We start from the raw sequence: 24,451 nt of genomic DNA, 5'->3' as shown, positions 1-24,451 counted from the left end.
TTTCTTCCTTCCAGACATTTTTAAACATGGTAAATAATCAATTAACTGAGAAATCTTTGACAACAGTGATGAGTGTGCATTTCTTTATACAAAGCTGGTATGCCACAAGTCTTCAGCGGCATCAGTAACTGCATAAATGTAACCTCTTAGGGGAGATCCATGTATTTAACATATTTATATTAAAGGGATAACTCCTTGTTTCCTGTAGGAAGCCTATATATGTGGTAAGTGTGTGCATGATATTTTGGTGTGTGCTTGCTGGTTGTTGCACATTCAGACTCAGGTGTGTGTGTGTGTGTGTGTGTCTGTGTGTGTGTGTGTGTCTGTGTGTGTGTGTGCGTGTGCGCGCACAGTGAGCAGGAACATCTAAAAAAAATACTGGAGGAGGAAGACACAGAGGCCTGGCAGAAGAGTCCAGACTTCTCAGGCCTGGAGAGAGTCGGGGGAGTTGACCTCTCGTTCATCAAAGGGGACGACATCAACGCCTGTGCCCAGCTGGTGGTGCTCAGCTACCCTGACCTGGAGGTGAGCAAAGGCTCCTCTTACAGAGGTTACACAGTAAAATACAAGCCTTGTGGTGACATCTAATGGTTATCCAGACACATTACAATGAGAGAGTCCTCGTCACTTCATGGAGTTGTTAAAATATTTTGCCACTTTTTAAGTTAATGTAGATAATTGTAGGAGAAGGAAAGAAGGATCCTACGAGGTAACACTGCTGTGGTTCTGTTATCCTCTGATTTAGAAACCGCTAAAAGCTCTGTCATATAGCTTTGAAATATTATGAGTAAAAAAAAAAAGAAAAAACCTGAGAAATATAACCTTGTGTCAAAAACACATCCAAACTAAAATGGGTGTTTGGATGATATCAGTTTATTTGATACAAACTCAAATAAGTGTAAATTGGGACTGTGAAGAAGTGATTGGTAAATAATCATTTACCTTGTGATCACAGACCCGTGGTGCAGACAGGACTGTTGAAGTATGCATCTACGTCCCTGGATAAGATTTCATCTTGAAGGCAACATATGTTGCCCCACAGTGTCGTGGCACTTTTCACATCAGTGGCGAGAGAGGAGAAAGATAACTTTGATGCAACTTTGTATCATGTCAGAACATGGCTTTTGGACTTGAAACTGGTGGCTGTGTGGATGGTCCTTTTCTTTGGTCCGCATGGCGTCCATTACCCATTCCAATTAATGGCATTTGTCTGAGTATGTTGTTGTTATAGCAACTCTACAAGGCTAATGAAATGTTATCCAATAATGTGATTGTTTTCCCTGCTTGTTCTCAATCAATGCTAACGCTACCACCTAAGGCCACTTGTGACTCAAAGTAATACTTCTAATATGATGTGCAATGTTCAGCATCCAAACTAGTTTGTGTGTGAACTGTTTTTAGTTAAAGACATCAGTTGGAAATGCCAGGAATGTGTAGTTAATCTCCAAGATGCAAAATGCCCCATTTGCCTCAACATACATGAAGTGATTTCAAGCAAGATGAAAGACATCCCAATAATACAGTTTAATGTTTCCTCTTTAAGTGTCAAGCGCTCCTAGTAGATAAATAGTAACTAGAGAGAGAGAGAGAGAGAAGGGACATGTCCAGTGGTGCTAATGAGGAATCTCATTTTTAACTTTATGAGATAGTGAAGATAGAAGAATAGATGGAAGAATCTATAACTTCAGAACCGTATACTTTGGCAGTTGGATGATGTGATTATCTGTGTCAATCTGTGCAGATGATTACATACACAGAGGGAACATTGATGAAGCAGCCCGCAGGGCTAAGGCGGGAATGCTAGTTGACAGGTGTAAGCAAGCTGCCTGGTTTTGGCCTGCCAGAGATTTCTCTTGGTCTGGGGACGTGGTATTGCACTATTACAAAGTCAAAATGATGTTGATTTTTTGTGGTGAAGGGTCGGAGATTTCTTAGTCACAAGAGTTGGGCATCTGGCCTCAGCAACAACACATACTGTACATTAAATACTTGAATTATGATGCAGGAACAAGTATTTAGCTAACGAGCACTTTAAAAATAGTGGTCTGACCCAAACAAGAATGTTGTTACAAGTAGTGAACACTGTTTTTGTAGGTCAGCTGATGAGAGATCAGAGCATTGTTTACATTTAATTTTGCGGGATTGAAGTTACTGAATGGACTAAACAGATCGTTAGAGAGCCAACAAAATGAGAGTCATATCAAATTGAACCACCAACCCTGACTCCCCACCTCTTTCCAGGTACTGTACGAAGACAGTCAGATAGTGACTCTGACAGCCCCCTACATAGCAGGCTTTCTTGCCTTCAGAGAGACGCCCTTTCTCCTGGAGGCCCTGAAGCGGCTGGAGAAGAACAAGCCTGAACTTTTGCCTCAGGTCAGCTTCTGGACTCACATAAATACTCATTGTAATGGAGACATCCTCACAGTTTGCTATCACTTCTCAGTAATTACGTAACTTTTGGGTGAAAGAGCAAGCAGTCTTGTGTATACTGTTAGGCCCCAAGGTCATTTAGACCTTGATCCTCACCCCTATGAAGCATGAGCCAAGAGCACAGGCTAGCTGAGCATAAAGCCTGGAGGGAGAGGGGAATAGAAAGCCTTGCCCTGTCCAACACTTGAGAAATCCTCATCGTCACATTCATGTTCACTGAGTTGGTATTTGTTGAACAGTTGATATTGAGACTCTTTCAGTTGGATGTTTACCGCCTTAAGTGCAGAGCAATCAGTGGCTCCAAGCACAAGGGACACATTTCTGCAAACCCACACAACTGTGTGTATGTGTGGCATTTTGTTTCATAATGAAGCAAATCTGAGTAGACTGGTACTTGGGGCTGAAGACCTCAACCATCAAGGAGCTCCTTTTAATCTAGTGCTATGCAGGTCTGTGCTGCTGGTGCTTATTATAGCACAATGGAGATGTAATAATGGCATCCTCTTTCAGAGACATACCAAACTTCAAAGTCTGTGGGCTGACCCACAGATGGCTAGCCCTACTCAAATGATGACTGATGAAAGAATACACATGCGCGTGCACACACATACGCGCAAGCTGTTTAACTCCATGGCTACGGCATTGTCTCAGCGGTTTGCTCTGTCATTTTGGTGCTTTTATTTCTTTTCTAATGAATCATCATCATCTCCTCCATTCCTGCCTGCCACCTCTCCCTCTTACCTCTTCACATCGCTGCCTGGATCGGCATTGTGATGGGCTTTCTTTCACTGCAGGATACTAGAGTTTATTAAGTTAAATTCAGAGACAATGCGACACTGTGGCCATAATACAAGTCTTCTCATTGAATGGTGTGTGTCTATGTGTGTGTGGGCGCGCATTCACACTTCTTAATGCTGAGCTAATACATACATCAAAAACTGCTGAATACATTCCTTTTTTGGCATCAGTGTTTAACCGATATACATCAACCTTTCTCACTTCGATGAAGTCATTTTTGCTCTGAGTATAACACTACAGGCAGCATGCTGATATACAAAACATTATTTTTAGTTCATTTGTTGAAGGGCAAATTATAAGCAGGTCTATTTATATAGGCTCATTTGCATATGCGTTCCTTGATTATATCAATACATCTTCTAAAATTAGTTACATTTTAGTGACACATTCATCTATGGGGAAGATAGTTGTATAATCATTTATGGGTGGGACAGGTTACTGATATCACTTGGCTGGTTTATGGTATAAACCTTGCAGGATTGCCACCGATTAAGATGCTAAATCCACTGCAATTCTGACAAAGCTGTTCTCTTTTCCTCTTCAAAAAGTCACCTTTTACACATTCTGACCCTCTCACTTGTTGCTGCTTTGCACTCCTCTTACTCACAGTGGTCTTCTCCGTCAACACGCACACACTCATGCAGACACACTTTTCTTTCCAGATGTGGCTTCAAGAATTTTTCAATTTTTACAGCTCAGAATAAAGAAATAGATTTCTGACATTCTTTATCTATCATTGTATCAGTTAGTTGTTGAAGTTGGTGCTGCAGATAATAGATAAAGAATAAGATGCGGAACTAATGACAAGAAGCACGGCTTTTTTCCACTCAAGGCTCCAAATAGCCTGAAATTATTTAATTACTCCCAAACAAATCTTACTTTGCTATTAAAATACTTGTGTTTTATCACCATTGATGATGTTTTATTTTATTTTGAAAATGTAGCTTTTGAATTGTAATTAACTGGCATGTAGATTCCTGTTTAATGTTTCAATTGCATGTGTGTGCTCTCACTAGGTGGTGTTTGTTGATGGTAATGGCCTCTTCCACTACAGAGGTATGGAAACCTTATTTAGAGACACGATTGAAAACATGGCTTACTACTTGATTTATTGGAGATCTTGTTATTGTGCATGCAAGAAAGACTATGTGAGACATTGTTAACTAAACCACTTCCACCTCTGCTTTCCTTTTGTGACATGAATGAAAATATCTAAAGCGAAAAATAGCCATGACAAATTTGATTCCCCTTGCCATTGTATTACAGCAACGGGTTCAACACTTTGTTTAGTTTCTTAAATTTAACGACCTTCTGACCCATACTATTTCAATAAGATCACCAATGTCTGCTGTTTCTTGATGTGCCGATATTACCCTGCAATCACTACCATGTATTCAAAAATCCTTTAAGATGTCAGAACAAAAATGGCATTTTGCTTTCATCAACTATAATGTCGTCTTCCGCGGGGGGGCTGGAGCCTATCCCAGCATCTACGGGATGCCTGGACAGGTCGCCAGTCCATCGCAGGGCCAACACATAGAGACAGACAACCATTCACACTCACATTCATACCTACAGTCAATTTAGAGTATTCAATCAGCCTCGTCCCTAAATTGCATGTTTTTGGACTGTGGGAGGAAGCCGGAGTATCCGGAGAGAACCCACACAGGCACGGGGAGAACATGCAAACTCCACACAGAAAGATCCCGCGCCCGAGCCGGGACTTGAACCCAGAACCTTCTTGCTGTGAGGTGACAGCGCTAACCACTGCACCACCGTGCAGCCCTCAACTATAATGTGTTTCGTTAAATCTTATAAATCTCACCTGAGTCCAATAACTTGCCATGGTTGCAGATGAGCAGGAACACAGACACTCCCCTGCTGCAGTATATATTCTCTGAAAAATCAGTTAACTTGCTTTTGAAAACCCGTTCAGATACCACTTTCTCCTGCTTGTGTGATGCTTGCTGAAAAATCTACAGGACCCTGCTGATTTAATAAATAACTAATATTTTAATCAAATGAGACAGTAGTAATGATTTGGCTCTGGGCTATTTGCTACAGGCAAGGCAGTAACGTTATGAGCTAAACATTTTGGTCTAGAATTGGATTTGTTAAGATCTCTCATGAAGCAAGTTAAAAAAATAACCTCACCTCGGAGCAATTACACAGCACAGCAACTAAGGACAGACGAGAACAAGCGATGCACATCTTCTTATGAATGCATCTGCCTCTCAGTGTTTTCAGTGGGAGTGCACCTTTGTCATCTCATTCAGATATTTAGACATGTGCAGATTTGTTCAGAACCACCTCTTAAGTGTTCCAGCACTATGAGCCTGCTGTCTTTCTAGTTGAGAGATTGCTGCTTACTCAGTCTGGGTTACTGTCTCTGAATGGACTACAGAGTTTGGACTGGCGTGCCACCTTGGAGTACTGTCTGGGTTGCCCTGTGTGGGTGTAGCCAAGAACCTGCTACAAGTGCAGGGTGTGAACAAAGGTGAAGAGCACCAGTCACAGGTAAGAGTCTTTTTCCCGATTGTGCTTCAGCAGCTTACTGAAAATATCAAAGTAGAGTATTTCAAAACTTAAAGTATGGAGGGCCCTTGTTGGTCATAGTCAGTGTCTCTTTAATGTGAATTTGAATTTGATTAAATGCGTATGAATGCTCATCTTTAGTTTTTTGTAGTAGTCCCACTAATATTTGTACAGTCATCATTGGAATATTCACAGTGGCACATATTACTATTCATGTTATTGTCATTTTATTTCAACCTACAAAACATCTACATTATGGTGAGGAAAACGGTTGTATAAAAGTGTTCTGGTGAGTTCACCTGCTTGTTGAGAAATGCAGGGCCTCGCTAGTAAACCAGACCCAGAATTCACTGGGCAAATAAATTCACTTTGTAGATAGGGTGCAGCCACAATCACTGGGGATTGTTTGCCTTTCCGCAGCTAAGTATCATTTTCTGGCAGCTTCTCCTTCTTAAAATATTATTAAATGTTACGTGTGAAGAGGTTGCAATGCAATGTTAGTGGGTTTAATAGTTGTGAGTGGTTTTAGGTGTAGCTTCCAGATGTTCAAAGGAAAACTTGTCACAGACCTGCAGTGCTCATGTTTTAACCAAACAGTGTCACTCTTTAATCTTCAAAATATATATGCCCCTTGTCTCTAACCGCCCTACTGTGACTGGAGTCTAAAAGCTCTTAGAAAAATAAAAATAAATAATGCTTGGTTGGTGGGGGAGGGGGGAGTCTTGCCTGGTGGCACGCAAAAGCTGTAATACACTGGGTAACCCATGCTTTTGGACTGAGCAGCAGCCAATGAGAAACGCTACAATTCCACTGCTAACCTATCACATACTGCAACTGTGACCACTCATGAACTACAGTATAGTCTCTCAGAAACAATGACCACTAATCAACAGTCACATTTATAGGACAAGTCCAGCGGTCCAGCCAAATAAGATGGTGAAAAACTGACACACTGCTTCATATTTTTTGTTGCTTCTAGTAGTATACAAAAGTAACAGAGCTGTAAGCCTTCAGTTGAAACAGTGGATGCATTTTTTTTAATGTTTCTGTGGTTTAATACTCACTGCATTCTAAAAAAAGAAAGAAAATTCAGAGAGAGACAAAGCTAGGGATGAAGAATCCTTAACTGATGTAGAGTGTGTGTGTGTGTGTGTGTGTGTGTGTGTGTGTGTGTGTGTGCGTGTGTGTGTGTGCATGTGCGTGCGTCTGTGTGTTCAACAGTGTAACTTTCATTCCAAGCCAAGCCCTCCTTGTGTAGCTAATGCTAATGTGACTCTTGGAATACAAATCAAGCTGGGACAAATACAGATTGGTCAAAGTATACCTGTGGGACAGCAGAAATTGGATTTCATTAATATGCAAATGTTCAATTTGTCTCAGGCGGCAGCCTCCATGACCTGTTAAGGTGAGAACAACATCTAGTTTAAGTTAAATTTACAGGTTGCACAGGCCTCTGGTTGATAAGCAGAGTTAACAATACAAGGATTTGGTGATATGAAAGAATTTGGTATATGCTGAATGAGTCAAACAAGACAACGAGTAAACTTATCTTGACTTCACTCCTCTGTTGCGTTATGATCTGCAAGAGGATTCCACATTTCCATCTGTGTCTCTGTTGATATTTGATGAGCATTTCAATGAGATTATTTGCTTTTTTTTCCCGATTTCTTGATGCATTACAGTGTTGCATCAGTCATTCCTGTAGGAAATGCTTTGAAATTGAATATCTGAATATTCAGTATAAGTGGGTGCATAACCTGAAGCAAACTGAAAAGCACATGGCAGAAAGATGCACTGAAAATTACTTTTTTCTGAGGTGACAGTGATAATAATTGAGCTCAAGTACTTCCCCTGTGGAAAATGTCATTATGCAAATTCTTTATACTATGGATGGTGTCCATATGTAGAGGAGCAGTGATGGGTGCCATCCGTTATACGGTTGACAAGTGCTGCTCAAAAGTTTCCAACTGATATGGACGTCTCTAGCAGTCATCTGATCTGTGGCTAACTTGATTAGCAGCAATACAAGCACTCCGCTTATAACCGCGGTAGTCCTTGTGTAGTAGTGTAACATGCAAATTCGATTTCGTGCCGGAGTGTCTATCTATCTCCCCAATTAGTGCTCCTGGCTTTGGCGTCAAAAGATGTGGGTTTGCCTCTGCTGTGAGAGGAATATGATCTCTTGGTTTACATGAAACATGGTGAGTTAGGATACAATCTCTCCAATCTACAGATAGAATCTCTGTGACAAAAATCCTAGACGCTCAGTGATGTAAATTATAGGTATCTGGTAGCATTAGCAATGATGCTCAAACTTTTAGCTTTGACTCAGGTGAAATTCTATAGCTCCCTTCCCATCCATAATGATGAATTGTCCTCTCTCTAGAGCTTTGTCTAATTTGTTCATCGGCAGAATTGTGACGCTTCAAGTCACCACCAACTTCGACATTTGATTGCTTGGCCAGTAATTGGCTTTGAAGTAATCTGTGAAACACAAGCCATATCAGGCTTTCTATCAAATATCTGAAAATTAGCCTTCTTGAAATAAGATCAGCCATTACTGCATCCACATGCGTGCCGCCACTGACAAGCAATATGCTGCCACACTCCATTAAACGCCAGCAGGAGTTTCCAAAAACATTGCTAACGAATTGAGGAGTATCCCTGAAGGTTACAGGCAGAACGTTCTCTCAATGGCATTAATTAAATGTGTGTCGTCTGCAAAGCTTCAAAGGCATTTACAGGAAACGTCATACTTTGGAGCAAAAGAATTGTGAGTGTGCTAATTGTTTCACACCTTGTTCCTCTTCAGTCTTACTGATGAATTGGAAATCATATTTTTTAACACCTCTTATTTAAAGTGGCCAGCGAATTAAAACTGTACTGCAAATGTAATGCAGTCCAATACAACAGCTCTGCCATGATATCTACTTTCCCGACGCTATGAATGTGACATTTGCTTTTTTTATTAACACTGTCAGAAACAAAATATTTCTGGTATTAGAGGTTTATTGTTGCGTTCAAGCCTTTATTTCTATAGGGAGGACTACTGACAGCAAGCTGTCCTTTTCAAGGATGCCTTGCTTGCAATACAAAACATTATAAGCAAAATACATAGGCAAAATTGGTACCATAAAATGTCATCCCTAAGGAAAAAAACTCAAAGTATGATATAAATCCAGTTAATAACTAACAGTAATGAAAAAACATAAAATGTAAACGATGTGTAAATGTATACACATGGAGTCAGGATATGGTTTAAGCTCAGGCCTTACTAAGCATAAAGATTTAGGTCCATTTTCAAGATCCGATACATTCATTGGTGAGTTTTAGAGGTTTAGAGGGCTGAACTTTAAACCCTTTTCTACTACCTCCAGTCTTTGTCCTGAACTAGGCTAACCACCTCCTTTCTCCAGCTTTGGACTTAAGCACAGACATGAGATTGATTTTAGCAGAGAAAAGCATTTTCTGTTTTCCCAAAACATCCAATGATGTTCGGGGCAATTCCAAGTTTCATCCCGTTGTTGTCCTGCAAGGATCTTTATCACCGAAAAACTCTAATGCACAGCTAAATACAACAGGTCCACGAATCACTTTGATACTGATGATATGAAATGACATGATGAAAATTCACGTCATGTGAGTGCCAGATAGAGTGCTGGGGATAATTTCCTTTATTTCACAGCCCCATTTATCCTTCACACAGCTAAATATTTGCCTTTCAGGACAGAGATTGCAATACAGCGACAACTGTCACTGGGCCTGATCCAGGTTTCATGTGTAAAATTCACATTTACACATATATGTATGTATGTATACACACATATGTGTGTGTGTGTGTGTGTGTGTGTGTGTGTATATATGTATATATATATATATATATGTGTGTGTATATATATATGTATATATATATGTGTGTGTGTATATATATATGTATATATATATGTGTGTATATATATATGTATATATATATGTGTGTGTATATATATATGTATATGTATATGTAATGGCATATACTTCAATATCCTAAGATAGCAAGCTTAATTTTCTTGTGATAAAAAATAAATGACCCATTATTATGAGACAATAACTCAATATTACACAAGAATTCACTTGTTTTCTTGACATAATGGGGCAACATATTTGTTGTCAAACAATAACGGTGTTTTTCTCGAGATAGCAGTCTCAGTATACATATTCAGTGTGATGATATCATGTTAGTATGCGACAATTGCATTGAAAATACTACTGCATGTACAGCTTCCTACTCAAAAGCTACCCTGTCCTATAGATACTGCATATGCTTGCATCCTGTGAAGTTCTCTGTCATCTCTGTTGCTTCAAAGATATTAATGTAATGTCCCTGTTTGAACAGAGGTGGGGGAGAAAGTAAGAAGTAAATGTTCGTCTCTTTGTCCTCTACCTGTTCTTGCAAAATCGAACCTTTGTTGTTGCTCAGCGTCCCTCTGATCCATTGTCCTCTATTTTCCCCTCCTCTTATCTCATGGTCCTCGAACCTCATTCACTCACTTTGTATGTCTTTCTCTTCCTCTCTTGTCTCTCACCTCTTTTTCTTCCCTCCCTCACCCTCTGGCTTTGTCTCCCTCTTTCTCAGTGATAGCCTGGCTCTTACTCAAACTGGTATGCTATTAATGACTTACTTTGCTTTTCTGACTTCTGCAGTTCTGCCAACCCCCCGTCTACCATACCCGTCTATCATCTCCATATACAAACATATTTGTCTCATCCCAGCTGGGATCTGGAGCCCTGTGCGACCCCTCCTGTGTCCCTGCCGACTGCTTGTTGTAATCAGTCATAATAGAGCAGACACCCCATCCATCATGGAAGCTAAGCTCCCTTCAGCACTCTGCCCCATAACCCAAAGCCCACCTGTCAACAGCAGCGCACGTCTCTGCATCTGACATTGCACCATCTCTTTGACTTGGTACGGAAAATTGAGGGCAGATTTTTAAAACGCAGTTATCGTGAGTCCCTTGTCTACTTATTGAATACCAACCATCTCAGTCTTTCATTGTTCTGATAAAAGGTGCATTTAGCTGACCTGAGCTAGTGGTGCTGCAAGAGGGAGGACAACTCTCAGGTTTAATGGTGATAGAGTGGGATCTTCTATGCCAGGTATAGTGCTGGGGATAATTTCCTTTATTTCACAGCCCCATTTATCCTTCACACAGCTAAATATTTGCTTTTCAGGACAGAGTTTGCAATACAGCGACAACTGTCACTGGGCCTGATCCTGGTTTTAAATTCACAGACAGCCATCATCCTGCTCAGGGAGTGCAGCATCGCTGGGCCAAATATCTGGACCACTGGCAACTGTTGGCATGTCAGGACAGGGAGGCAGGGAAGCACATGGGTGCAGTGCCACTTGCACATACTGACAATTTTGGGTTTGTATTGAGCTGGGAAAAAGTGTGAGTTAATGTCTAGACAGAAAATAACCTTTCTGGGGCTGTCACTGGATTCCCTCTTCATTTCAGCCTGCTTGACAGCCAAGAGACTGGACACATTCAGGTCCACTCTTGCGTATTTCGTTACAAAAACTAGTCAGGTATGTCTGGCTGGAGGGAGAGCAGCTGGTTTTCATGCCTCTGAACTACTTCTGACCCACCTTGTAGGACAACTTGTCCGCTTGTGATTGGATCTACCCTGCATTATATGCAAATACACATGATTTCCATCAGCAAAGACTGAATGTATCTCTTTTCTTACTGGAAGTACAGTAATGCACTTCCCATGCCTAGTCTACCATAAATAGAAATGATAATAAGTGGAAAACAATCAGCCAGGAAAACTGAAGCGATCAGATGATAAAAAGAATGAATACTATAAGTTTACAAATGTCAAGTTTTACAATCCATGCCCACAGATGGGAGACATTTGCTCCTAATAAGAGAGCAAGCAGCGCAGTTGGCGATATGTTTCCTACAGTCAGAAATGACAAGCAGAAGACGAGAGAGAAATCACAACAGTACGGACTGTGTCTGTTCATCTGCATACTCCCAACAAGCCAAACCACCAAATGTGTAAGTTGCACCCATAATACCACTGAGATTGCTCAGGATGAGTCTTAGTGCCAGACGTGCACAGGGCCTGAGTAATAAGATCCCACTGTATCTGGAGTGCATTCACAATTATAGATGGGATCACTCAGGGAGCTTCCATTCATTTTCTATACTGCTTATCCATAAAGGTTTGCAGGAGCCTATCCCAGCTGACATTGGGTGAGAGGCAGCTACTCCCTGGACGGGTGGCCAGTCCGAGGATCAATAGATTGTTACACTCCAAATGATGTCAAGGACCCAAGAAGCTTGTCAAAGTTAAAATTACGCAGTGGCGTTTGGGAGCCCTATTTTTAATGGTATTTGTTGTGATTGCTTTTCTTTCTTTGTCTTGCTCGCCAGCTGTCCCTTCACCCACCATTGTTTCCTTGCTGTCAGTGGATTTCTACAGCAGGGGAAATAGAATTAGGGTCTAAAGTTCTATTAACAACCACTAAAAATAAGCAGGCAACAGAACTACACGGTGCTGTCAGTGCTTCTGAAACAGCGCAACAGCTCCTACTTCAAAGACAAAAGCCAAGTAAAATAAATTGAGCAACAACTGACATTTTTATTGTCATTCATTTCAGGAAGCTGAACTTTCAGAAAACAAAAATTTATAACCTGTGGAACAAAAATGAACAATGTTGCAGAGCTCCCTCCTGATGTCTTTAGTTGGCTTTCAGAGGAGTTCATGAATATTTGTTCTGACATAAACAGTTTGGACCCACAAGTGGAAGCTGGACACCCAACAGTTGCAGTGAATAAAGTTTATTCACAAAGGAGCAACCAAAAGTTATGCAACACAAACAAAATAACTCAGGGAGTTGATGTTGGGGCAGCAGCTGAGGTTCTTCAGGAAGCGAAATAACAAAAAGCTCTGGAACCTTCCAGGTGAGCAGTATCAGAAACAACAAAGCGAAATCACGAGCTGAGCTAGGAGACGGGGGGAAAAGTCATGAACAAAAAAAAATTCAGAATTTAGGAAAACACTGCAAAAAGGCAGGAAACGAAATCGCTTGGACAGGCAAACAAAGTAATGAACAAAAAAATCACAAGAAAACTCTCAGAACTGGATAACAAACAAAAATGCTAATGCAAGACTAGGATAATAGGCAAGGGCACGGAAAAATCATGAGACGCGACATGAAGCAGAAACTGTAGGAATGGGCTGGAACAAATGTTCTGGTAACAGGGAAGCAGAAGACCAGGCCTGATTTACTGCCACTGATGAGGAACGATAACAGCTGATGATCGTGAACTTTACGCAGCTGTGCCACAGCCAGTCCTGAAATGAAAAAGCAAAACCAGAAACAAAACAGGAAACAAAACTAAAACAGAGTCAACAAAATAAGAGCCTGGACAAGAAATGTTACACTGTTTTTCTTACTTGTATGTAATTAGAACTGGGATCAGGTTAAAAAATTCGTTTTTTTGATTAATTAGTGTTTACTTATAGTTTCCTAGTAATATTTCTGTTTAATGACTGTGATGATTTGTAGATATGGAGTAAAGGTAGATTAAATCCCTCTAGCCCCACATGTGTTTACCTTTTTGTATTTTGGGATTTAAGGAATTGATGTATTGATATATATTGTTCCTATTCATATTTGTCCACCTGTACATACTGTTGATATTTCACTTTATGTCCCTTTTTTTAGTTTTCTCATTAAATTGTAGATTTTTTAATCAATTTTTTTTTTTTACTGTTGCTCACCTTTACATTGCATGTTTACTTGTTTATTTTTCATAACATCTGTCCGTCAGTCTGTTGTTCTCGGCTTATCTAGTTGGTCTGAGTCGCGCAGGCAGCAGCCTCAGTAGGGAAACCCAGACCGCCCTCTCCCCAGCTACTTCCACTGGTTCTTCCGGGGGGGTTTAAAACACTTAAACTTCATGTGTGGACATGACAGAGGTTAAAGAGTGAGCGTGTCAAGCCTGGTTAATGGTATATTTCTGGCTTTGACTTTGATGTTTGTCTTTTTCTCCCACAGATAGCTGCTCTACAGAAAGGAGGAGACAGCTTCCCACTCATAGCTGCCTCAGGCAAAGTGCTTGGAAAGGTACTGCAAAAGACGCATGCCCAAAAAATGGAAGGCACATACCTTTTAGCAAGGGTGTTGTTGTTTTTGGCTGATAACTTAATTTGACAGCCTCGCTGTGAAAATTCTAAACTCAACAGAATGTGTATGAATGACATTCCACATCAGAAGGATAAAATGAGTAGAAATATGCAGCAGACTCTGTCCCTCTGTCCAGGCGCTACGGAGCTGTGACAAGAGCTCAAAGCCAGTCTACGTGTCCATCGGCCACAAAATCAGTCTGGACACTGCTGTACATCTCACACACTCCTGCTGCCGCTACCGTGTCCCAGAGCCAATCAGACAGGTAACCTCATATGCAGACATCACCTATCAACTTAATGTCAGAGTAGCTGCATGGAAACTCTGCAGGGAAGGCAAATCAAGAAGCAAAAAAATTCAGATGAAACAAAAAGTTCTCCGCTGTGTGGCAAAGCTGAGTTGGGAAGCAAGCAGCGCTCCTCACTTGTGTAACAATCCCGCTGTGAAGTGGGGCGGTGTGAGCTTCATGCTGCGAGACTCTTATCTGCAGCAGAGCTGGGGAGACTAGGAGGGAACAATGTATGCAGTTCAAGTAAGCTTTCTCCAACATTTTTTGGGGATGTTTTTTTTGTTTTGTTTTGTTTTTTAATTTCAATGCCAATGTAGGGAATCAGTCAAACACTGAAACGGCACACTTACTACTAGAAGAAAATTTCACTGTGACTGTACTTTAATGCTCCAAGGCAAGGAAATAACCACCTTCTCTGCCTTGGAGCATATCACTGTGGGAAAAGTAAAATCTGCGCTAAAATAGCAAACCAAAGTCACGTGGAAAATTATTATTAAAGCCTTGTACAATTTCTACATTCATTTTTAGCATTAATTACTCTGCTTAACAATTGCTGTTAAACTTGATTTTGATCATTTGATTCAGCTGTTCAAGCAAAGCCAAACTCTCAATTTCGAGAAGGATATGATACGAGACAACAGACTTTGTTCTGGCAGAATCATTCACGCTTCAGTCACGGTAAACCAACAGCCAAAACAATATGACAGCCCTTGATATTCGTAAGTGCCGAGTAACCTCATAAATACCTCTTTCCTACTGTGTAACCCATGTTCATGTGTTTTGATTTTTTTTACAACTGGATAAAAAAATGCTATTAAAAGCTAATTTATCTTTTTCTCATTGGGAGATGAGGAGTTGCCGGTCTGTCTTTCTTCTAGTTTGTCTGCTCCGTCTCACAATCATCCTCATTGCACCAGAGAGAAGTGATTGGTGTCAAAAAAAGCAGCAGAGTGTAGTATCTTGTGCTCTTGTGCTTACTGGTGGGTGTAGTAAAAGCAGCATGGAGGACCGTGACGCAGTTCTTGATGTATGTTTTAGCAGCATTCAGTTTTTCAACCTTAACACCAACTGACTGGTGTTGACAGCTTGAAGAGGGTTGAAATTTGGCTGAGATGACAAAAAAATCACAGAGGTTACTGGCAAAGGGCTTTCCGTCCTCTATATATATCATTGCTAGTGGAGCTCTGACCTCGCATTGTATATTTGTCTGAGACTGAAATCACCTAAGCCTGTTGCAAATTACCATGTTCAACCAGATTTTGGGTTCCCGTCAAGTTAAGTAAACGTAGAGCTGATAGATAACAGTCTCCATTGCACTGAATTCTGATTAGAGCTGTTCCCATTGCAGAAAAAAACAAATGTAAGCAGTTTTTTGGGGTTTTTTTTTGTCCAGTGGGAAAAGGTCTTTATACATAGTCCTCCATAAATTACTGAGAATACCTTCCAGGCTTTAGTCGTGAGTTTTAATAGTCACACATCCAACATTCCTGACTTGTAATTGTTCACTCACACACAGCATGTCAGAATATGGTGGGGAAAGATGTCGTTTGGAGAGCAGTAATGGGCCCTCCCCAATAGTCTTCCTGATGTCATGCACAACACAACCTTCTCAGCGCATTCCTTGTAATGGCACTTGGTCTTGAGTGCAGATTTCTCTGATAATTGATAACGGCTCTCATTCACGTGTGACCCCTTTTGGGAAAAATGCAGGAGAACTTCTGGGAAAGACTGCATGTTGTAAAAACTTGATTAAGTGAGCTGAGAAACAACAAAGACAGGAGGAGTCACTGAGGGGTTTGGTGAATGTGATATTCCTGTGGAAGAGAAGGAGACACTTGCATGATGTAACAATGAAGCTGCTGTGGTGAATCTAAACTATGGTGAGGGCTTGTTTCTGTAAATCTGAATACATTTGGAGAAAAAAATCTTTATTGGCCTGAATAGTTTGGCATGACATTGACAGCTGCTTTGGTAATTGTCTATTTTTTTTGTTGTTGTTGCAAGTCCCCAAATGCCATTACTTCCAAATTTGTTTTGTATGAATGTGCTGAATTTCAAAAACAGAACATAACACTTCATTTATTTACTATGACATAACTCTTTGATGATATTTGCGTGAATAATGAATCACAAGTATCCGTTTTGTTCAACTTATTGGGTAACAAATTTGGGTTATCATCAAGGTAAATATGTTATAAGAGCAGATGTAGTAGGAGTATGTACCCCCAGGAGGGTTTGTTGGTTGTGGTTCGGACCACATGTAGGCTTTAAGAAAAGAGCTGCACTGTTGATCTTTATGTTTTTCTCTCTGCTTGTCAAGAACTTGAGGCTGCAAGAGTTTTGTAATAGACTGACTTGAATTGTTTCCCAGTGCTGGTTATTAAGATTACTATGGTATGAATTTTTTAGCACCCTTTTCTCATATTTCTACCTCTCCAGTGCATGCTGGGAAGTGCTCCAGCCTGCCATAACTCTTAACAAGATAAATGGGTGCAGAAAATGATTGGTAGTGTTACAGCTCTCATGAGCGGAGTCAATGAGTCATATCTTTGACAGCGAAAGGTCTTAAAAAGTTTTGTCTAAATAACATAAAAGCACCCTCTGACTGTCATTTTGGGGAGGAAGGAAAAATGACTTGACCTGAGCTGATCCATCCTTTCTGCCCTGGTTTTCCCCTTCCTGCCACTTGGCTGTGCTGTGCTTCCACTGTGCAATATCCTCCACTGCACAAAAAGGACACATTCACACATTTCAAAATCTGTTTTTCGCCAGGGGAACTGCAGTAGCAGTGGCTAACTCATCTCCTTGTGTTTCTGTGTGTGTGGTTGTGTGTGCGTGCATGTGATGTGTTTAGCTGGTGGGAGGGGATGGGTGGGTGTCTGTTGCAGCAGAAGTGAATGAATGTGGACTTGAAACAAAAACAGGGACATGCTCACCTTCCTCTGTCTAGTCACTGCTGCATCGTTCTCTCTGCCATGCCGCTTTCCTTCCTCTCTCTAGCGTTCGAATTGTCTTTTTTTGTCTCCATCTCCCAGTTTTACTTCTGCATCTCTGCCTCCCTCACAAACATTTCCTATTGTCTTTAATGCTGACGTCATACAAAAAAAAAAAGTCAAGTTCTGGATCCATGTTCGGAAGTTGAGCTCGAGAGTTTGCATCTGTCTTTGGTGGGCAGAGTAAGTTTCACATCTCTCAAGCCAGTAGAACCTCTCACTACTTTTAGCAAAATATCAAAAACCTGTCAACTGACTGACTGCTGCAACAGTTTCTCCAAGCCTCTGCACAACTCCAGGAACAGTCCAGTCAGAAGGCACATCTATCGACACATTCACACAAATATGTATAGGTCCACAAACACTGTTACACAAACGTGCACTCTGGCTTGGAATCAACAGCTGAAGTGTGATGATTGGTCCAGTTGTGGTTCAAAGAGCAGGGATGGAAGGTCTCAGGAAACATCACTTTGTTGTGACCAGTACAGTGTTGGAGGAGCAGGTTAAGTAGCAGATGTAGTATTCTTGTGGATAAATGCAAGTAACAGTCTACCTACTTCGTTGCTTTGTGACAGAAGTAGTGAGTCTGATACTGCATGCTGCATTCACCTGAACGTCTCCATGGTGGGAAGTTGACTCGAGGTGCACCAGTCCACATTTTTTTCATTACTATCCGATCTCAAACTTTTCCCAGTTACGTTCAGATTCCGATACACATCTGTCCATTCCCTTACTGAATGACAGCTGATCAGGGAATAATTTCAGTATTGGCACTGATATTACCAATCCCATATCCTGTTTTTACTTTATTTTGTTCACAAGCTTTTAAGTTGAAATGAGGGAACATCACGGAAGGCAAGTTGCATTTAAATGGTGAGAATGTTTTAACAAGACATTAAGAGCTGTTTCCTTTTTTGTGACAGTGTCAAGTCAAATTTATTTATTCATAGAGAACCAAATCACACAAAGTTAACCTGCCTTTTACCAGGCAGACATGAAGCAGGCCAGGGCTCAATGTGGGCGGCCATCTGCCTCGACCAAAGAGAAAAGAAAGAAGAAAAAGAAGTCTTCATTGTCAGATGCTTAGCAAAATTTTTCCTCCGCATTTAACCCATCCGCAAAGAACATGAAAGGAAAACACAGAGAAAAGTTTTACCTTTGCCCGTTCTTCTGGATGACTGTTCATCAACAGCAGTTACCATGATTACCATATTACACATTATACACTAACACAAAATTATATTCAGTGTATGAGTTATGAAAAAAGTCCCTTACCATCAATCAAACATTGACTTTTGTTTCTGTCCGTATGATGATGTTATCCTGCTGAGTTGTTTTTCAAACGTGAAGGACCATATACGTGAATTTTCCCAGTCAGAAACTCGTTACTCTGATTGGTCTGACCACACAAATACAGCAGTATTGACAAAGATGGAAAAAAACACAACTCCAGCATGTTTGATGTTTTGATAATGATGATAGTTTAGATTTTGGTCTAACGTGTCCCTTCAAATCCTCATGTGCACAGATGGGTGGAGACCTACAGATTCACATCCCATGATCATCAAACCATTCCCTGACCCCTTACTGTCTGGATGGAAACATTGGTTTCCATAAAATGAAAATTTCAGTCCATGCAACGCTAACTGTAAACACATAGAACCTTACAGGTTTTTTTTTTAATCATTTCCAACGGGGTTTTCGACTGTCGCAGGTTTAAATGCGTCTGGATGCAACTGAACAACCATCATTTTTGTTGATATTCACCTAAGTTCATGTTGAATTAGTCAAATGTAAGCAGCAGAAGCTTTGGATTAAATCTGCTCCTGCACAGAGTTGAGAGGACATAATAAAAACATCACACGTCACATTGGGTTATTTTACAGCGGACACAGAGCAACTATATTATGTTCAACTGCATTATATATATTTTTGTGCTGTAAAATACTGTGGTAATTTCTCTTGCCTTATGATATTAATACGCTGACACCAAATATCGATCGTAGTTCATCAAATGTGAGCAGAAGACACAGAAACAGACAGGTTTTGTCAGAAAGGTTGGACTCAATATCAACACTTCCAAAACTCAAGAGCTGTATGGGAACCTCACCCTCGCAACGCCCATCCTTTTGAATAAAGAACTGCTTGAGTTTGTGAAAGACTTCACCTGCCTTGGCAGCCTCATCATTAAGGACTGGGACAGTGGGGCCCCCAAAAAACATCAAAGCAAGACTGGGATAGGCTCAGGGTACCTTGCTACTCTGCTCCATCTGGAGGTCAAAGCAATAGAGCCTTAAAACAAAGAGGCTCTTGTATAACAGCAATGTCAAGTCTGTTCTGCTGTATGGTTCAGAGAGCTGGCTGGCAGTCAAAACAGACATGAGGAAGCTTGAAGATTTTTCACAACAGATGCCTCAAGACATGTCCGATCTTTTGGCCTAACACAATCTCCAACCATCGTCTGTACTAAAGGTGTAGTATATATGTATTTTCATGTAATCATCACTCTTTGATTTTATGATACTGAACTTCAACCAAAGACGGACGAAGGTAGCAGTCATGAATGAGGGACGTAAATTTTAGAGAAAGCATTTAATCAGTCAAATTTTTATATTCGACCAAGTGAAATGTGGGAACTTTTCAAGTGACAAACAAGAAATTATTTTCTAAACATATCAACTACCATGCTGGTGCATCTTGGCTTGCTGTTTATCCAGTGATATCCTGCGTCCTTGAAGACACAGAGGAAACATTAACCCTTTTGTCAGCATCTTTTATTTGTGTGTTTTTTCCTTCTCCCCCCTTCTCGCTCTTCTTTACCGAGTGAGAGACTCTCACTTTGTATCCTGACTGAAATAAAAACCCTCCCTCTAAATTCAGCTTGAGAGGTTTTGAAGAAGAAAAGATGAAAGGGAAGGATAACATTTTGGTTGGAAGTTACAGTGAAGGCTGATGTGAATGCGCTGCAGCAGAATCTTCTATATCAGTGCAAAGATAAACTACACACATGCAGGTACACAAGCACAGAATAATTCTCACCCCACCTCAGTCCTGCTCCCTCACACCATTAGATTCTCACACCCTTTAGGAACTCACACGTCTCTTGATAAACCTTGAGACATTATGTGATGGCAAATGGAGGGCCACCAGGCACCTGTCTTCACTCATCTTGTCTTTGTTTTTTTCTACCTTTTAGTCACTGCGACAGTGAAAGAATGACAAGTAGAGGTCATCGTAAGGAACTTGACGGATCAGAAGGAGGTTGCATGAGAGCCTCAGCCGCAACAGTGGTCCCAGTACACACGCCAATGTCATTTTTTAATATTTGATAAGTTTAGCTGAATGCATTGTTGAAACAGAGTGACCAAATCTGTCGTGCCATTTTGTTTCAAACAGGCTGAAAGGACTCTTCTGTTAATGTATTGATTCTGATTGGTAGAGTATATTTGTGTTGAAACTTGCAGCAGTGTACTATATAACGTCTAATCTCAAAACCTGCAGGAACAGAATTGTAAAAAATACAACAAAATAAATGTATTATTTGGAAGTCCAACTGCTGCATAACAAAGGAACCACAGAGTCTGAACAACTAACCACATTGTTTCCTGCTTAAGTTTCCTTTTTTCGAACTTACAGACAGGCTTGGCTGGGCCTGCTGACGCCTGTATGCCATAGTAAACAAGAGGTCCTTCCACAGTTAAAATCATCATGATTTGCTAACTTTTTAAACTGAAACCCTAAGGGTTTAGTGTATTACAATTGCCAGCCATGCATTTATGATTCAGAATATATAGTTCAATTTAAAGGGTGAGTTTTCCTATCCAAAAATGAAATTAATAATTCTAGAATATAAGATTTTAATACCTTCAACACTTTAACTTATGTAATTAGTGTAGAAGTATATTCCTTTTTCTTTACTATGCACTGTGTAAATGGATACTATGATGTCAGTGCATTTGTAACTATGGAAATAAATAGAAATGTATATTTTAACTAAAACATAGCAAAATTATACACTGATAACCTTAATGAGTATTAGTAAGTGAAACAAAGAAGTAACTTTCCTCTAAATTTGCATGCAAGCTATATTGTTTAATTTCATACCAACACATTAACATACAGTGTCATGGATGTTTAACAAATTTTCACCATCTTGCAGATCTATTGAATAAAAATATCCAGGTCTCATCTTGCAGCAGCTGACTTAGGGTCTGTGGAGACCAGCGATACAGCTCATTCAGGAGAATGACACTGTTGAGTTGACATGTTGTAGACGTCTAATCTTTCATTTCCAACTGTTCCCTTCATTTGGGCTGTTTGGGCAATTTCTACCAGCAATTAGAATGCAGCATCATTGATTAATACTATGCTGTAACCCCAAAAAAGGGTGTGACCAAACCTGAGGTCCCTGGTCAGATCTGAATGATTAAAAGATTTAGTTGGAACCAGGTCGGCTCTGGTTCTAATGCACCTGGTCCTGGGTCTGATTAACATTATCTGTAATTTTTGAGTGAGCCAAAAAGTGACCTGGCTTTTATCAAAACATGCATTGATCATGATGAAGTGATGTGCTGTTTCTGTGTTGGTGTGTGTTCTTGTTACAGGAATGCTTACATAAACAGCTGGGTTGGGAATGTTATTTTTATTTCAAAAGCCCAAATGATCTAAGTCACATTTTGTTACGTGAGAAAAGCCGTAACTGAAAGTGGACTTTTGAAAGGAAACACGGTGGGGTCCCGGTCCTTTATTTTGCAGTTGTACTCAGGTTCGGATCTTGGTTTTAAAATATTGGATGGGTCTACTTTTTGTCTGGGTAATACATTTCCAGGTGTTTTGGAGAATGAAAGGTATGAAATTTTGGACCCATGACGCCCTCTAACCTGGTGTAAAACATGTTCTATTCAGGTTACTTGTTTATTTTAACAATACATTATTTTCCGAGGCAAAACTTCCTCAGAACTTCTAGTTTCCAACTTGTCGGTTGGCACCTGCTCTCCGGCTTGGAGGTTTAGGGAGACTTTGAAAACTTCAGCATGAAAAAAGCAGAAAGGGTGGAAAAGGCCAACTGAAATAATAATTGCCCAATGGCGAACTTATACCAGCAGTGTTGTAAAACAGATTACTGTTGAATGGATGGCGGTGGAGCTGACCCAAATGCAGACATGGGAGTAGGCAGGACTTGACAATATTCAAAATGTTTATTAAAAAAAAAAATAAAACAAAAGCTAAACTGGAAGCTGATATATGATACTGCGGTGTGCAGGAGACCACCAAATGAAACAAAATATTCACTTCAAGCACAATATTACATATAAAAATGTATGATAAGCAGCTGTGATTTGATTGTCTTCAGGAAATCAACTGATTCTTTTAAATGATACAGATATCTTAACTAAGTTAATTTACAACCTCGGATTCATCTTCCATTTTCCTTCATTTAAAGGAATCGTATACTCAAATATTTAGAAGGATATATGAATTTGCTGCTTGAAAAATGCAACAAAATCAATGTTTCATTGTGTTGTGTGGATACACCAACAATCTGTACACATACAAGTACATATATAAAATGGACACACACACACACACACACACACACACACACACACACACAAATGCAGGATCCCAGATGTTTATTGTCACTACCGTTGTACAAGAAGAGAAGTACTGAGGCTGGGAGGCTCCATCATAGAGAGAAAAGTCGTAGATAAATAGATTCAAGCAATATCAAAATGTAAAAGAACACATAAAAATAGATCCTCTTGAAAAATGGAACCATTCAGAAATAAATCCCTCTCCTTCCTTCCTGTCCATTAAGAGGAATAGAGACAGCAGTGCAATAGCATTGTCCTTAATCTTCACATTTCTTGACATACGTCCTGTCAGTCCCAACCACCTGGAAGTAGCAGGTCTTTTCTGCTGACATTTGATATTAGAATCCTTTAACCTTTCTTAATGCCTCTCCCCACTTACACACATCTTGTCTGTGTGTAAACAACTAAATCCAACTACCATTTTTACACATTTCATTTCAGATTTGTTTTACCCCTATGATCGGTCATATGCTGTAGGTGCTTTTAGATAATAACGTCATGTCCACACTGAAGCCATTTCCTTCTTCGTTGGAAGGGGTTGGTGGTATTTGATGGATGTACATCTGTGGAACTATGAAGACAGAAACAAACTTTCAAAGACAAGGAAGAAAAGAACAAGGAAGAAGGAGGCAAGAGATGGAAGAGCGTGCCAAGGAGAGGGAAGACAAAGGGGAGGAAGGACAGACTGGGGAAGGGAGAGGTGAGGTTGAGAGGAGTGGAGGTGCAGGGAGGGGAGAAGGAGGACCAAGAGTTGGGGATGATCAGAGAGGTTGGTGCAGGGACCCTTCTAAGGATAAGCCACTGGTCAGGCACCAGGATGGACGTCCACCCCTAAGCAAGCATCAGACTACTGCTCCATGACTCATGAACGCTCCTTCAACTCTTGGATCAAACAAAAAATACAAAATCAAACTGTGCATCCAAATTTGAGTGTTCTCAAGTATTTTCAGTCCAACCTTGTATCATGTTCAAATTAACACATTGCTTTCAATGTTATCGTCCGATGTTGAAACTGGTGGGACAGCAGTTGTAATATGAAACACAGACGTGTTGAGGATGGTCACACCTCTGTCACTGAGCTGAGTCGGTGCTGATAAAAACCGAATCAGCAGTTTTGGATAAGGGACTTCATCCTAACATCATAGTGGAATGGATTAAAATGGAAACAAAAGGATACAAAGGACTTTATTTGTTGCCAAGGGACGAGCCGAGGGCGAGATGAGATACACACCCATTGCCTCATACAGATATCAAAAAATAATCACAGTTATTACTGGTTGAATGTAATAATGGCACACATCAGAATTATACAAACAGCACATACACATTTGATTGTGTGCTTACGCAAAACTTGAACAGTCCGTTTCCCAAATAGAGGGAGAGTGAGTGTGAGGCGTTGCAGTGTGCGCTGCGCCACTGAGCCTGGGGGAGGGTAGGCTGCAGCCAAGGTCTAGGCGCTGCCACCCAGGGGAGGGCAGCATGGGGTGGGGGAGAGGGGAGGAGGATGGGGGGGGGGCAGGAACACGAGGGGGGAGGTGAGTGCAATTTTGCATCACCAACATGGGTGGAATTTCTCCTGGAGGATAAATAATGGGGGCAGATGTCCTTCAGTAGCTGATAAGATTGC

The 24,451-nt window shown here is 40.6% G+C and overlaps 1 protein-coding gene across 5 annotated transcripts in view; it reads left to right on the top strand.

Moving 5' to 3' along the window:
- Window positions 1-24,451, top strand: part of LOC147256922 (endonuclease V-like) — an 85,941-nt gene that overhangs the window by 1,485 nt on the left and 60,005 nt on the right. For 4 of the 5 annotated variants that reach the window (XM_086210048.1, XM_086210047.1, XM_086210050.1 and 1 more), the window contains exons 2-7: window positions 354-525; window positions 2,242-2,376; window positions 4,248-4,287; window positions 5,636-5,748; window positions 13,820-13,888; window positions 14,085-14,213. In XM_086210048.1, the coding sequence (XP_086066174.1) occupies window positions 354-525; window positions 2,242-2,376; window positions 4,248-4,287; window positions 5,636-5,748; window positions 13,820-13,888; window positions 14,085-14,213 (658 nt within the window). Of the gene's footprint in view, window positions 1-353; window positions 526-2,241; window positions 2,377-4,247; window positions 4,288-5,635; window positions 5,749-13,819; window positions 13,889-14,084; window positions 14,214-20,426; window positions 21,556-24,451 lie in introns of those variants that run through there. The other variant, XM_086210051.1, reaches the window with a different exon arrangement.

This window comes from Aulostomus chinensis, chromosome 8 (genome assembly GCF_037954235.1).
Source record: "Aulostomus chinensis isolate RoL2024-O1b breed Wild chromosome 8, RoL_Achi_v1.0, whole genome shotgun sequence".
In the NCBI taxonomy this organism is placed as follows: Eukaryota; Metazoa; Chordata; class Actinopteri; order Syngnathiformes; family Aulostomidae; genus Aulostomus; species Aulostomus chinensis.
The sequence above is the reverse complement of the archived record's forward strand: the minus strand, read 5'-3'. Positions and strand labels throughout refer to the sequence as shown.